This window comes from Kogia breviceps, chromosome 4 (assembly GCF_026419965.1).
Source record: "Kogia breviceps isolate mKogBre1 chromosome 4, mKogBre1 haplotype 1, whole genome shotgun sequence".
Taxonomy (NCBI): domain Eukaryota; kingdom Metazoa; phylum Chordata; class Mammalia; order Artiodactyla; family Physeteridae; genus Kogia; species Kogia breviceps.
This window is the reverse complement of record NC_081313.1, coordinates 170217109-170232151: the sequence shown is the minus strand read 5'-3', so window position 1 is coordinate 170232151 and position 15043 is coordinate 170217109. Positions and strand designations below refer to the sequence as shown.

Here is a 15043-nt window from a genome sequence, read left to right as displayed (position 1 = left end):
GGCAGAGTGGTCACATGATTTGCCCAAGGTCATGCCACTGATTAGAGGCAGAGTTGGGTCTTGAACACAGGCCTCCCTTGTGACTAGCTCCATATACATCTTGTGTTTATGAAGCTCCGTCATGTGTGCTGGGGGCTGGGGACTCTGTGGGCCTCAGCCTCTGGGACTGTTCTAGGTACTGGAGATACACAATGAACAGGTTTGTGTATTAGGTGTTTTAGGGCACTGGCTCACACGGAACTGCCTGGTTAGATGTGTGGGGAGGGGTGGTGAGCAGAGCTGTGTTGGGGTCAGGGTCCAACCAGAGGAAGAATTGGGGTCTGGGGGAGTCCAGAAATGTGGAGTAAGGGCTCAGTTTGGGGGAATTGGGTAAGGCTTTCTGGAGAAGAGTATATTTAAACTGGGCATTGATGGATGAATAGGAGTTTGCCAGTTACACAAAGGAGTGAAGGGTAGAATCCAGTCCGAGTATGTGCCAAGATACACAGGCTGAGAGAAACAGGGACAGAGAGAGACCTCAACAGTTGTGGCAGAGACACAGAGAGACTGAACAGAGAGAGGCTCAGGGAGAGACACATGACCGAGAGAGATGGGGAGACAAAGAGTCAGGGGAATAGAGAGACCCAGAGAGAGAGACAGAGAAACAGAGGCAAAGAGAACGAGACATAGAGACAGAGGAATAGAGATACTCAGGGAGAGCAGAGAGACAGCAAACGACTCAAGATTGAGAGCTAAAGGAGAGAAGAAAACACGCAGAACCAGAAGGGAACCTGCGTGATGGCCGCCCTCAGCTCCCACCGGGCTCCGGCCCTTTAAACCCCACCCTCACCCCGAGCTTGCAGCACCCGCGCCCCATCAGGCTCCGCCCGCCAGCCCGGCATCAGCACCACGTCAGGAGCTGTCCGCGCCCCCGGTGCTGAACCAAGATGGCAGGCGGCGGAGGCCGGGCCCCGGCGTGAGCTGAGCGCGGGCTGCAGCCCCCGCCATGCCCCAACCCAGCGGCAGCTAAGCCCGACCTGACAGAGCCGGCCCGCCGGCGACTCTGGAGACATGTCTCTACTCTGCGTTGGAGGTAGGAGGCGAGGCTGCAGGGCGGGGAACTGATGTGGACCAGGACTGGGCTCGGGGTCCGTGTGGATGCGGCTGGACTCCTGAGGGGGTGACCCGAGTACACGCGGCTGGGTTTTGAGGGGGTAGCCCTTGTAGACGCGTCAGGCCGCCTGAGAGGGTGATCAGTGTCGATGCAGCTGGGCTCTCGGGGGGTCCTGGTTGCTGCTACTCGGGTCGTGCGGACACGACTGAACGCGGAGGCCCGTGTGGACGCGGGCAGGGGTCTGGGGTTCCATCTGGAAACGGTCTAGACTGGGTCGTCTGTGTAGAACAGGTTATTAGCGGGTTCGTGCGGAAGGAGCCGGGCTGGGTAGTTCAAATGAATCCTGCAGGGTACTTGGAAGGAGTCTTGGGCTGTGAGCTGGGCTGCGGGCAGGGCTCGGAATTCGGAGAGGAGTGCAGGGGGAGCGGTCTCCAAGCTCTGAGCTTGTAAGATCTGGGTAGAGGGGCTTGGTCATTAGGATTACCGTGAGCTCTAGGTATCCCTCACCCTGGGAGTGGAGAGGACTGGGGTGGCGGAGACCCCTTCCAGCATTACGAGAGGGCTGTGATCGGGGGGTCTGGGGGCACTTTTCCGGTTAACTCTGCCTTCTCTAGTGGAGGCTGGGGCAGTCGCCCGACGGCCTCCCCCTCCCCGCCCTCTCTGGCCCCTCCGCACTCAAATCCGGCCTCCTCCGCAGGGAGCCGTCCCTCTGGAAGTGCAGTACCACCCTGCACCCCTCACGACCCATCCTCACCTCACCCACTTTGCGCTGGAGGGAGGACAGGAGAGGTGGGGTGGAGCTATTTTGGGGCCGGAACGCCATCTGCATCGAGGCCCACGCCCAGGCCCACGTTCTGCGTTGGGGTGGGTAAAGGGAAAGAGGCTTGGAGAGGGGCATGACTGCCCCCCCCCACCCCTGAGGTAGGGTGGGGAGAAGCCAGCCCACCTGGACCAAGGCGTCTGGGGCAATTCTGAGTTCTCAGCAGGGAACCTTGGCGGTATGAGTGGTGATGAAACAGGGCTCAAGGCTCAACCTTGGGTTTTAAGGGTTGGGGTCCACGCCTTTCGCCTCTACTCCCTTCAAGAAGGCCTGGGGTGGGAGAAGGGGTGTATCCACGAAGCCTGAGATGGCAGGCTTAAGAAGACCTTAGGCAGCCGGGGCTGTGCTGTGTGTGTGTGTGTGTGTGTGTGTGTGTGTGTGTGTGTGTGTGTGAAAGAGAAAGAGAGAGAAATTGGAGAGAGAGAGAGAGAGAGAGAGAGAGAGAGAGAGAGAGAGAGAGAGAGAGAGAGAGAGAGAGAGAGAGAGAGAGAGAGAGAGAGGAAGAAAGATATGAACCCCAGCCTCCTCCTGGACCCGGGTGGGCAGGCCCAGGAGCCGGGAACCTCCCCCACTGCCCCTCCCCCCTCCTCCTGTGCCTCTCCATTCACAAACCCAGCCCCGCCAGCCCGCTCCCCGCCGCGGTGGCTTCCCGTGTGCTGCTCGCGCGGGGCTGGGCTGGCGTGGACGCGGGTGTTCTTAAAGGGACAGGGGCCTCCTTTCCTTGAGCTCGTTCCCATCGGTCGGGGCTGATGGTGGGAGAAGGGCCAGTAAGATCAAAAGTCAACTCATTCAGCCCCTAGCCTAGGGAATTAGGGGAGTCGGGAGGTGGAGTGGACCCCCATGAACCCCTCACAGACTAGGCCCAAGGGGAGGGGGAGGTGAACGTCCAATCTCCCTCCTGGCCCCTCCCCATCCTCTGAGCTGCCTAATACTTGGGAGGGGATAGCACTGGAGGAGAGGGTATGTGGGTTGCTGGCTGACTCCTCCAAGCTTGCTCTCCTCTGCCCCTCACCCCCGTCTTCAGAGCTGGGCTTCTCTAGAATCTCACCCTTAACTCTGATGCACACTGGAGTCTTGGCTGCAGGGGTGGTGTGAAGCGGAGGCAGTGAGAGGGGTGAGGCTTCCTAAATCGGAGGCCTAGGGGAAGAATAGTGTTGGATGATTTTGTGGAATTTATAGAGAAGGAGTCACCAGCTGAGTAGAGGGGTGTCGCTGGGAGAGGCAAGGCTTGGGATGAGGTGGGAGGTAGAGCCCTGAGGTGTAAAGGGAGCAGTGGATGCTGGGAGAGGCTGCGTGCAGGGAGATTGGGAGAAGTGGGGAGAGGGAAATGCTGAGAAGCGTGGGGGAGATGCCCAGAGTGGGAGGCCTTGAGGGCTGAGGGGGAAAGAAGAGAGAGCAAGGCAACTAGGCTGAGGGGGCTTTTCTTGGATCTGAGTTCATCCTTAGAGTTGAGGAAATACTTGCCCCGGAACCAGGGGCCCACCCATGATTGCCCACATCTGCATACATTCGGACTGGTACGTTCAAACCCAGACTTGCCTTGTGTGGACAGAAATGCTCAGAATTCACCACGTGCCTGTGACTGCACGTTCATGGACACATGTACAGGTTCACATGCCCATTTGAACACACACACATACATATATACTGGACACAGTCACTCTGCGCCATAGACATTGTCCCCACAATACAGGCATGTGCGTCTGCACACACGCACACACACGGATATGTGTGATTAATGTTCACAATAGCCATGTGGCCTAAAGATCTACCCATGCCTTACCCCTCAGGCATGTACATATATATATATATACCTGTTAGGGTCCCAAATCCCAAGAAATACATGCGTACACATGATCAAATGCCAAGGCCATATATGTACACACATGATAACACTTGCCTGGACACTCAAAGCAGTCACTTTGAATAGGTGAATAAAATGCACACATGAGTGTGTACATGTATGCAAGTAAACAAAAATACAAAGGCTATACAACTGCATATCACACACCCCAACATGTGTTTCTACTTAACATATCGCTCAAAAACCTGCACATACCTAAACTCACACAAACCTGCATGTCCCACATACAGTCACACCCCACTCCCCAGCACATACACGCAGACCCTCACCTGCACTCAGATGATGCACGTGAGTACATGTCCCTCTACACATGCACACATACACCCATATACACTCACTTGCCTGCCCTGGTAACACGAGCAAATACACATTCGAGAATGCACAGATGCAAGTTCTTGTGTGCATATCCTGCACTAACACATGAGAGACCACCCTGTACAGACCTTGCCTCTGCCCCCACTCATTTCTTTATCTATGTGGAGCCCCATTGGCCCCCCCCACCTTAATCCACTTGCTAAGTCTTGGCAGAGTTCTGAGGCTGCTAACAGCAAGTGCCACCTTGTTCCTTTGTGAATTCATTCATATATTTACTCAGCAAGCATTGAGCACCCACTATATGTCAGGCACTGTTCCTGGCTCTGGGGACCCAGCCTTACTCCTGGCCTCATGCTGGTGGGCTCAGAGTGGGAGAGATGGGGAAAGGCTGCGGGAGATGGGGAGGAGCATTTCTATGGCTCTTTTCCTCTGGGAAGCCTATCTTGTTCCCATCATCACCTTTTGCCTGAGTGTCAGAAGATGAGGAGGAACTGAGCAGAAGGGAGACCATGCTCTAGGTGGAGGGCACAGCAAGCTCAAAAGCGTGGTGGCAGGGATTTGGTTCTAGACTATCCTATGTGCATCATGACGTTTTGCCAGGCCACTCAATGATTTAAAAGTTCCATAAATATTTGATGACTGAATATTGCATATAAATTAGCAAATGCGTTTGGGAGTGAGTTTACCGCACAACTAATAATAATATCTACAACAAGCCCCATCTATCCAGCATTCTCTAGGCACACTGTTGAGGACTTTTATGCCCATTGCCCTCTTTCATCCTCAGAAAAACCCATTTTAGAGATGAGGAAAATCGAGGCTCTGGGAGGTTCAACAACTCGCCTGGTGTCACAGAGCCAGAGGTGTAGCTGCCTGACTCCACAGCCTACTGGGAGTGAAAAGTGAAGGTCGAGCCTCCCCTCAGCCCCCAGAACCTGGAGACACATAAGTCCCTACCATGGGGTGAGAATCTGTCCTGGGATCACCTTTTTCCTTCATCCACTCAGCAAACAGACATATCACGATCTCCCCATTCATCATGGCTTTTCCCCTACCCCTCTCCCAGGAAGCTTTCACAAATCCCTCTGTCTCTTACTGCCCTGTTTCTGATACCACACAGCCAGGGGGTCTGCATCTGATCTTTGCTCTCAACAGCCTCATAGGATGCCTCCGGTGTTGGCTCTGATTCATCTTCAGGGCTGCAATCTTAGCCTCCCTATCTTGCACCTCACTTGCCTCCCACACACAATGAGCTTCCTCTATGAGGTGTGAACCAGGACATCCTGAGTCCAGGAGGCCTGGGTTTGGATCCCTAAATCCACCACTTCCGGGAAAGTCTCATATCTTCCTCATTCCTCAGTGTGTCCATCTGTAGAATGGGCACACTAATAGTGCCTGCTGCCTAAATTTGCTGGAACTCTCCAGTCATATGAGACACGCAGAGGACTTGGCATGGTGCCTGGCTTGTGGAAAGGGTCAATAAGTGTGAGCCAAAGACAGGAAAAATCTGTGAATATGTTTTTATTAATGGGGATTAAAAGCTTTCTGGAAAGAGGTCCGTGAGTGTAGGACATTTCCTGAGAGCTCACTGCGTTCTCAGGCCTGAGGAGGGCTCAGTAATATGTAGGGGGCAAAAGAGGTCCCAACTCTTTGGAGGTACGTGGGCAGGGATGAAAAGTTCAGCACCGTGGACAGTTCAGGGAGGAGGCGCGGAGTTCAGCACAGTGGACAGCGAAAGCTCCGCGGGGCCAGGTCTTAGCGTAGGGCTGCTGGAGGAGGCAATGACGTCATTCCTTCAGTGAACACTATTTAATGGGCACCTACTATACGCCAGGCCTAGTTCTAAGTGGTACCTGGTAAACAACACAGACAGAACATCTGTCAAGTTTCTTGGTGTGTTATTTACATTAGCTAAGGCTTCTGTCTGGCTCTGGCTTATGTCTGTTCATAGAGGATGAGAGTCCTCATTTATTCTCTCCCAGATGCAAAGCCAGTAAGACCAACGTCCTTATCCCAAAGCCCTTGTCTGCTATCGACATCACATATTAAATACCAAACACCCTAGAATCTATTTCTGAATTCTCTATGCTTTCCTTCCACCGCTTGTAGTGTCTTCTGACCCCTGTTAAGCATGTCCTGTGGGTGGGCTTTCAGCCGCTTCCCCTGATGGCTGGAGTTCTCTATCCCCCCACTCCCGCTCCCAGGACTGGCAGTTTATGGACCAGATGCCCCAAGGACTGGAGTCTACCTCAATTAGAATCCAGGGTCGTCCAGGCCAGGAGCACACTTCGAACTCAACCAAATAATAAAAATAGTAATGATACTAGTAATGGTAATGATAATAATAGTAGTAATAACAGTATAACAATGCTGATGCTACTAATAATGAAGAAGAAAGGGGAGAGGGAGGAAGAGGAAGGCAGGAGAAGGGAAGAGGAAAGGGAGAAGAAAAGTGAGACCAACTAGGCTTGCCTTGCCCCCATCTCCCAGATGCAGAAACTGAAGCCCAGAGCCCGGCAGCGCCCATGAGCCCCTGCTCCCACTCTCACCGATGCTGCCCTGGGCCGCAGCTGCCTGTGCGACCACATTAATCAGTCCGCGCCGATGGGGGCGGGGCGTGGGCGGGGACCCAGGAGGCCGCGCGGTCGGCCGACCTGGCGTGACTGCCCGCCCGTCAGCGGGCACCTCCCCCACTCAGCGCTCCCCGCGGACGCGTCGCTCACGCCCTCCGCGCCCACGTTATAAATAGCTTCGTGCTTGTGACCGGGAGCTCGCGAAGGAGGGGCGGCGCTTCCGCCCTGGTGACCCCGATACCGCAGGCAAGAGGAAGGCAGCGGGGCGGAGATGCGATGACGGTGACGGTGGTGAAGGCGACAATGACTCGGGTTCCGCTGGCTGACGGGGAAGAGAGAGGCAGAGAGAGACTCGGCTCTTTCTCTGAGCCCCATCCGCCCCCCTCCCCGAGCCCCTACCTCTACGCCCTCTTATCCCCTGAGGCCACCCACCCTTCCGTTCTCCTCTCCCTTCCTGAGTCCCCTCCCCCTGTCATGAGCCTCCTCCAAGCTCTCCGAGCCCCCTTCCCTTAGGCCCCTACCCTCCTCCTCCTTATCCCACATCCTATTCCCCGCCATGAGCTTCCTACTCTGAGGCTTCTTCCCTGACGCCCCATTCTTCTGTGAGCCCCGTCTCCCACCCTGAGTCTGCCCCGCCTCCCTCTGAGTCCCCAGTGATGAACATATATTGATGTCTTCACCCTGAACTCTCTGAAGGGGCCCGGGGGCTCACTCTTAGAGCTAGAGCTCTCCGGCAATCTCCCAGGGCTTGTGGACCCCAACTGAGCCCATTACCCTCTGTCCCAGAGAGACGTAGGGAGGAGGAAAGGGGGAGAAATAAGGGACTGGGAACAAGAAAGACAGAGGCAGAGGGAGGAAGGGAAGAAGAGAGACAGAAAGACGTGACAAGGGTGGAGAGACACAGAATCGGAAGGAAGGAGACAGGGAGAGACCTCCTCCCTAGAGGAGAGGATGGAGGACAGACCTTGGACAGCTGGCTTCCCCTCTGAGCACTGCCCCTGGTCTGTAAAAAAGGGACACAGAGAGGGAGTTGCAGAGTGGGGCCTAGGTTCGGTCATACCCCAGTGAGTCCCTCAGATCTCCCAGGGCCTGGCACCTACCTCCCCTCTGGTTCCCACCCCCAGCTTTTGTCTCCCAATGCTGCCTCTCCTCTCTGCAACATCTTCCCTGCCTGCCCTCCCTAGTGAAAATCTGTATGTCTCTCTGTGTCTCTGACTATCATGTCTTATCTCCCCTCACTTCTTCCTCTCTCCTTTTCCTTTTTCTCCTGATGTTGGTCCCTCCAGGTATGTGCCTTTCTGAGCCTCTGTGTCTCTCCCTCATTCTCCCTCCCCGCCCTCCCCCTGCACCCTCCTCCCCCTTCACAGAGCCATCAGGTTTGCAAGCTGGAGGTCCCCTAAGAGGGAGGTCTGGAGCTACTGCTGGACACGGTCCTAAGTGCCCCTGAGCCTCACTCAGTCCCAGAGATGAGGGGTTGGGTGGCTGAGCTCTCTGTGGTCTGGGTGGGGCTGAGGCTATGAGAAGGGGGCATGTGGGACAGGGGTAGGAACCGTCTCCCGCAAGAGAGGGACTTTTGTACGTGCAGTCACGTGCCTTGAGTGGGAAGGTGGGGAAGACAGGACTCGATGACTGATTTTGGGTGTGGGGGAAAGAGAAAGAGAGAGACAGAGATGGAAGCCCAGAGAGGGGTATTCACTTGCCCGGGGTCACACAGCACCATAATCTGAACCCAGCTCCACCTGACTCCATGCTGAACAAGGGCTCACTTTTCCCGATGACCAGTCAAGGGCTCTATCTGCGTTCTACCTCCCAAACCCAAACCCAGGTATGGCGGGCATAATGCTCAACCCACTTGCATTTAAAATCTGGGTCTTGGGGTTGTGGTGGTGTTGGCATAGGAAGGCACTCGTTCCCTCCTGTGCTCTGCAACTCTGGGGAGCTCACTCAGTGCTTCTGGGTATCAATCCCCACCCCCAACCTCATCCTCCCCACATTCTCTCTGCAACAGGAACAAATAGTATTTACTGACAAGTGTTTAGAACCACTCTACTTCCCCCACACTTGATGAGAATTCTCTCTTCACTGGCTCCATTCAGGTGCTTTTTTGAGGAAGAAATTCAAATGATGAGGACAGAGAAATGAACCCCATATGGGAGGCTGGATCCCAGATAGGAGGCTGTGGCACTTGCCCAGAAAAAGGCTGAACTCGACTCTTAAAAAAAAGAGGAAAGAATAGAAACGCAATTCTGATTCTAGGAATTTATCCTTCAACTTACTCGCACACCCTCTTTAAGACATACTGAAAAAAAGAAAGGTTCTGCAGAGGGTGTAGAATGCTACCATTTGTGTAGGAAATAAAATAATGCACATGTGCACGTGACTGCCGATGCATCTCTAGTACCACAAGGAATTGGTACTGTTGACTGCATCAAGGAGGGAGAGTGAGAGTTGGAGTAGAAAAAGCCTTATCTTCATTGTATGATCTTTCAGTTGCTCTGGATTTTGTAAAATGTGGGTGTATTGCCTACTCAAACAAAAATACTCATTTGAAAATGTTAAAGGGAGAAGAAATACAGAAATCAAGAGAGAGGTCTCGGTTTGGGAGCAGGTTTCAGGTGGGAGTAGAGAGTAATGGTAGAGAAATGCATTGGGGGGCAGACGCAGAGTTTGAGAGGTAATGAAAGGGAAAGTTTAATGTCCTGTGAGAAAATCTAGTAAACAGTGGAATTGCTTTGAATCACTTGGGGCTGTGGGGTTATGTGAAATATGAAAAGACTGGACCACGTGGAACTCTGAGGTATATTTGGGTTGCACCTTTCACAGGCAAGTTGGGCTGGACAAGCTCTAACAACCTACGGGCCAGGACTTGGATATCTCTATGTGCACTATGGAGTCAGCTCTCCGGGTTGTTTTTTCCCACCTCGCCCAGTCCCCTTTGAATATGAGACTCTAAACCCTGGAAGCATTCAGGAGGACAGGCTGAGCTGGGCAATTCGCAGAGAAGTCTCACTGGTCTAACAGGGGGATGGGAATCATTGGAGATTGTTTTCTCCTTTCTCCCCTACCTCCTCCTCCCCAATTCCCCTCCTCCTTCTGAAGCAATCCTGGAGGACTTCCTGTAAGAAGCCTCTCCTGCCACCTGCCCAGCTCCTTCTTTTGAATCTTGTTCAATTTTGGTGAAGTCACAACTGGAGGGAGAGCTCTAGAGGAGTTTGATGGGGAGGAGGGTGGGACATGGACTGCTCCCAAGGTCCAAACTTCTTTCCACCCCAGGTCTGCCTGTGCTCATCTGTCTGATGGCTTCTCTCTCTCTCCCTCTCATCCCTGCCTCCCTCCTCTCCCTATTTCTCTTCCTCTCATTGTTTTTACCTCTGTCTCTGATTTTGCCTCTGTATTTATCTTGGTTTTGTTGTTTTGTTTTGTTTTTTAAATCTGTTCGGTCTCTTTATTGGCTTCTTTTGCTCTCTATGTTTTGCCTCTCTTCTCTCTCTCTTTCTTTCTGTATCTCTCTCCTCTCTCATTATGTCTATATTTTCATGTGTCTCTCTGTGTCTCTTTCTCTCCTCCCCAACTCTCTCCCTGTCTCCCTTCCCTCTCTCTGTCTCTCTCCACAGTCAAAAAAGCCAAGTTTGATGGTGCCCAAGGTAAGTGGCCTCTATTCCTGTCCTCTCCTGTGTTGTCTGTCTGTCTGTCCGTCTCTTGGAGAGGCGGGAGAGGGCGTCTGAGCCAGTGACGGGGAACTTGGGCTCTATGTCTGCTGAGCATCACAGAGAGTGTCAGACTTGCTCTAGGTTACCAGCAGTCTTCCCAGCCATCCCCTGAAGACTCCAGTGGGAGTGGGGCTCACCCTGAGCCAATGGTGCTTCCCAGGATCCTAAGAGATAGGGTGGGGACACTTAGATTAGGCTGCAGGTGAGAAAAGTGAGGTTCAGAGAGGCAAAGGAAGTTTCCTATGTCCAAGGATATTGGAAGTAGTCATTTCTAAGCATCAGGATTAGGTATCCCAAAATTCCACATCTCCCTACACCAAGGCCCCTCCCTAGTGCTCTGAGGGGCTGGGAGTGGGGCTCTGGGGGCTGGCCTGGGAGTGGAGGCACAGAAACACCTCAAGGTGTTGGACCTGGGTGGGCCCAAGAACTCACAGCCCCTGAGGGATCATAGGGGTGTTATCGAGAGCTTGGGAAGGGGAGTGGGGGAGTCCCTGAGCCCTTGCACTGACCTCTGCTCTCACCGCCACAGAGAAATTCAACACATATGTGACCCTGAAGGTGCAGAATGTCAAGAGCACGACCATTGCCGTACGGGGCAGCCAGCCCAGCTGGGAGCAGGATTTCATGTTGTGAGTCTGCAGCGACTGGACCTGAATGGCCACACCCCCTGGCACAGCCGGCCACTTTGCTGGTTCTGCAGGGCACAGCCGGACACCCGGCTGCCGTCTGGGACTCCCTTCCCTCTTCCTTCAGCCCCGTGTCCAGCCATCAGCTTTGCCTCCAAAGCACTTCCCGAATCCAATCGCTTCCCTTTATCTCCGAGGCCACCAGCCAAGTCCTCTCTGCCCGCCAGCCTCCACCCTGGCCTCCTGCTGCCATCCACCTCCTGCAATCTGTTCTCCTCTAGGCAGCAAGGGGGATATTTTTAAAATTGCAAATCACATCCGGTCACTCTCCAAACTTGCCTGGGGCTTGTGGCTCATCAACCTAAGAGCAAAACCCATATTCGTCCCTGCAGCCCCCCAAGGCCCGGCCCCTGTGACCTCACACCAGTATCTGGCTTCATCTCTCCTGCCTCACCTGCCCCAGATACACCCACCTCTGCACTGTTTCTCCAACATGTCCAGCTTGTTCCTGCTCCAGGACCTTTGCTCTTGTTCTTCGTTCCCCCTTTCTCCCCATCCCAGCTGACTCGTTCTGTCCTTTGGGTCTCAGCTGTGTCACCTCCTCAGGGAAGTCTTCCCTGACTACCACCCTCAAGCTGAAATTGAACAGTAATTTCAGGCCTTGCCACCAATTGTTATTCTATTCATTTGTGTGATTTTTGACACCTTTCTGGCCCCTTCCCCTAGACTATGAGCTCCACGTGGGTAAGGCCCTATTGGTCTCTGTTCCCACTGTGATCTCCATGCCAAGCACAGAGCCTGGCACACAATAGGTGCTCGATAAATATTTGCCTAATAACTGAATGAGTTCATGACCTGGACCCTCCCCTCAACCTGGAGCTACTCGGGGCCTCCTGTTACATCCCACCTACTCTGATGATGGCCAACATGTGCCATGCCTTCTTCTAAGGCTTTGATTAAATCAATTTTGCTTATAACCCTGGGAGGGAGGGTGCTAACATAATCCTCATTTTACAGAGGAGGAAACAGAGGACCAGAGGGGCAAAGCCACCCGCTCAGTGTCATACAGCCTGTACCTGGCAGAGTGGGATTTGGACCCAGGCAGCCCTCAATCCCTGAGCAGAGCCTGGCTGGGGACTGTCACTAGTGGAGGCCATGAGGGAATCCAGAGTTGGGATTCTGGAGCAGAGGGGCACTTGGGGAAGGAAGAAAGGAGCTGGCTCTATAATTCTAGGAAAATGTGAAGGGGGCAGGACAGAGTGGTCCCCAACTCCCCCTAAAGCCAGTTACTGAATGACCAGGTCACGGTCAACAGATATATTCAAGGAGAACATTCCTTAAGATAAATCTTTGGTAAATTGGTGGATTCAGTGAATTGGACATTCTCCAAGGTTTACTACCAAATCTGCATATTTCCAGGATGGGGCCTGCAGGGAAAGTGCTTAGATGTGTCATCATTCATATGCTCAAGGGTGTTTTCATATCATTGGATAGAGGTGACACTGGGAAGGATGGAGGCACCACGAATGCCCTTATCTTGGGGTAATAGGGAGCCATGGAGGGCATATGAGCCTCTTCCTCACTTAACCAGCATTCTCAGGGTCTGAGGACTAGAGGAAGGGCCAGGTGATTTGGGGCTACAGGAGACACGTGACACCTGTCCCCATTCCTTCCTTCTCAGCTTGGAATCCTGGTTCTGCTGTGATACCCTGAGCATGTAACTTAGTCCTTTGGCCTCAGTTTCCCCTCTGTAAAACAAGAACTTCTGTGTTACCTTCCTGACTAGGACTCACCCAGGCCTGGGTTTGAAGTCTAGTTGGTCATGTGTCCAAAGGCGAGTGAACTGACTTTTCTGAGTCTTCATTACCTCTCTCCACAGCGAAATTAACCGCCTGGATTTGGGGCTGACGGTGGAGGTATGGAACAAGGGTCTCATCTGGGACACGATGGTGGGCACTGTGTGGATCCCTCTGCGGACCATCCGCCAGTCCAACGAAGTGAGTGGTGGGATGAGGGTTGGATAGGAGTGCCTGGGAGGGGCCCAGAGGCCAGTGATCTAAACAAGATGGACATCTATCTCCATCCCCTGACAATGTTCATGTAGACATCCAGGGCTGCAGTGGCAGCTCCAGTCACCAGGGTTTAAACTCCTTCCATCTTGTCGCTCTGCCTTTTTCCTCATGTGGCTTCCACCTCGTGGCCCAAGGTGGCTGCTCAAGGATTACCATTACATCTGCATTCCAGTCGGGGGAGGGAAAGGTAACAAGGGAAGGGGTTTGCACTCCTAATTAAGGGCCCAAACTGGAAGCTGTTCGTCATTGGCCAGAACTGTCATGTGGCACCACCTACCTGCAAGGGAGTCTGGAAAATGTAGTCTTAAGCTGCATAGCCCTGGGCCCAGCTAGAAATGCATCACTATGGAAGAAAGGAGAAGGGATATTGCAAGCAACTAGCACTTTGTGCCCAGATGGGCATCGGGGAGTTTATGCCAGTCCCAAAGAAAATAACCTTGGCCTCCTCTCTACCCTCCTGGCCTTAAATTTCACCCTCTCCACTTGGCACCTAAGATCCAATCCTGCCCTCCCTGCCCATCACCCTTGGGAGGCCTTCCAGATGGCACCAACCCACTTTGCCAGCCTTATTTCCCCCACACCTCAACCTACACTCCTCACAGGCCCCAGGGATAGCTTCCGAACTTTCACATATTCTGTTCCGTGGGTTTCAGGTGTCCTCCTTTCCATCACCCTTAAGCCAAGCTCCCATGCCCTCTCCTCCAGGAAGCCCTCCCTAATTTCCACCTGGGTCCCTCACCTCCCCTCCCTCCTTCTGGCCTGACCCTGACTTCATGGTGTTGCGGGTGTCTGTGTCAGGCTCTATCTCCTGTGACTGTGGGTTTCTCAGGCATTGCCCAGTGTGGACCAAGCTTAGAGCAGGCACCACATAGGGTTTATTTTTTAATGAATAAGTGGAGATGGAGGAAAGAGGGGCAATAGTCCAAGCGAGTCCAAAAGGAAGGCTTGTGGATGACCTCAAATTTCCTCAGTGACCCTCCAAGTGTTAGGAAGGCCTAGTCACCTGGGACAACCATGACCTATGCAAGGGACCCTGGACTACTCCCCCATCACTGCCAGCCTTTCCCTGGGGCTGCAGAAAGCAGATTCTGCAGAGCATCATTCTCATTTCAGAGATGAAGAAACTGAGGTTCAGAGTGGACCCCACCTGCTCAAGGGCTCATTTCCCTGAACCAAGGGGGACTGGTTCATTCACTCAGAGGGTATCCTCCCTGAATGGTGGGAGCATCAGGTCTTTTATCTGAAGTCGGGGCCCCACAACCCCTCATTAGGGATGAGGAGTGCTGTGCAAGGCTGGGACCGCCCCTACCTGACCCTACAGGTCTCTCTCTCTGGGTCCTTGCTTCTGGGTTCCCTGGACCCACCGTGTTGCCCTGGATTGAGACCTTCCTTCTCTGAGTCTTGGTTTCCTCATCTAAAGTGGGGACATGGTCCTTGCTCTTGAGGTAAGGGTAACATGGGGTGAGGGAGACATTTCATTTGAGAATAGGGAGCCTGTTGGTCGGTGTGCAGCAGACATGTTACCCAACACACCTCACCCAGAACTCTAACCCCTGTTACCCCACCCACACCCCAGGAGGGGCCCGGAGAGTGGCTGACCCTGGACTCTCAGGTCATCATGGCGGACAGTGAGATCTGCGGCACTAAGGACCCCACCTTCCACCGCATCCTCCTTGACACCCGCTTTGAACTGCCCTTAGGTGAGTGTGGCGGGGTGTTGGGTGGGGTGGGACCCTCACCCAGCCCCAGGAGAATGGTCAGGTCTAGGTGGGTCCAGACAACACTTTATTCTGAGTATGAGGTTCCCCTCCCAAAAGGAGAGTCTCCTGGGCTACAGCAAGTCAGCAGAGATGTATGCCTGCCGCACGCAGAGTACACTCCAGCTCCTGCAGGTCAGCAATGGGCTGCAAGTGTTTTTCAACCTATGGGGCTCAGGTCTGAGCTGTCTTATCTGGTCCTTGGTGAGGTCT

The 15043-nt window shown here is 53.6% G+C and overlaps 1 protein-coding gene across 3 annotated transcripts in view; it reads left to right on the top strand.

Annotated features, from left to right (window-relative positions):
* Window positions 1–863: 863 nt before the first annotated feature.
* Window positions 864–15043, top strand: part of UNC13A (unc-13 homolog A) — a 68009-nt gene continuing 53829 nt past the window's right edge. For all 3 annotated transcript variants that reach the window (XM_059062480.2, XM_059062481.2, XM_067032448.1), the window contains exons 1-5: window positions 864–1072; window positions 10280–10309; window positions 10905–11004; window positions 12881–12998; window positions 14650–14773. In XM_059062480.2, the coding sequence (XP_058918463.1) occupies window positions 1051–1072; window positions 10280–10309; window positions 10905–11004; window positions 12881–12998; window positions 14650–14773 (394 nt within the window). In that variant the 5' untranslated portion in view covers window positions 864–1050. The remainder of the gene's footprint in view (window positions 1073–10279; window positions 10310–10904; window positions 11005–12880; window positions 12999–14649; window positions 14774–15043) is intronic.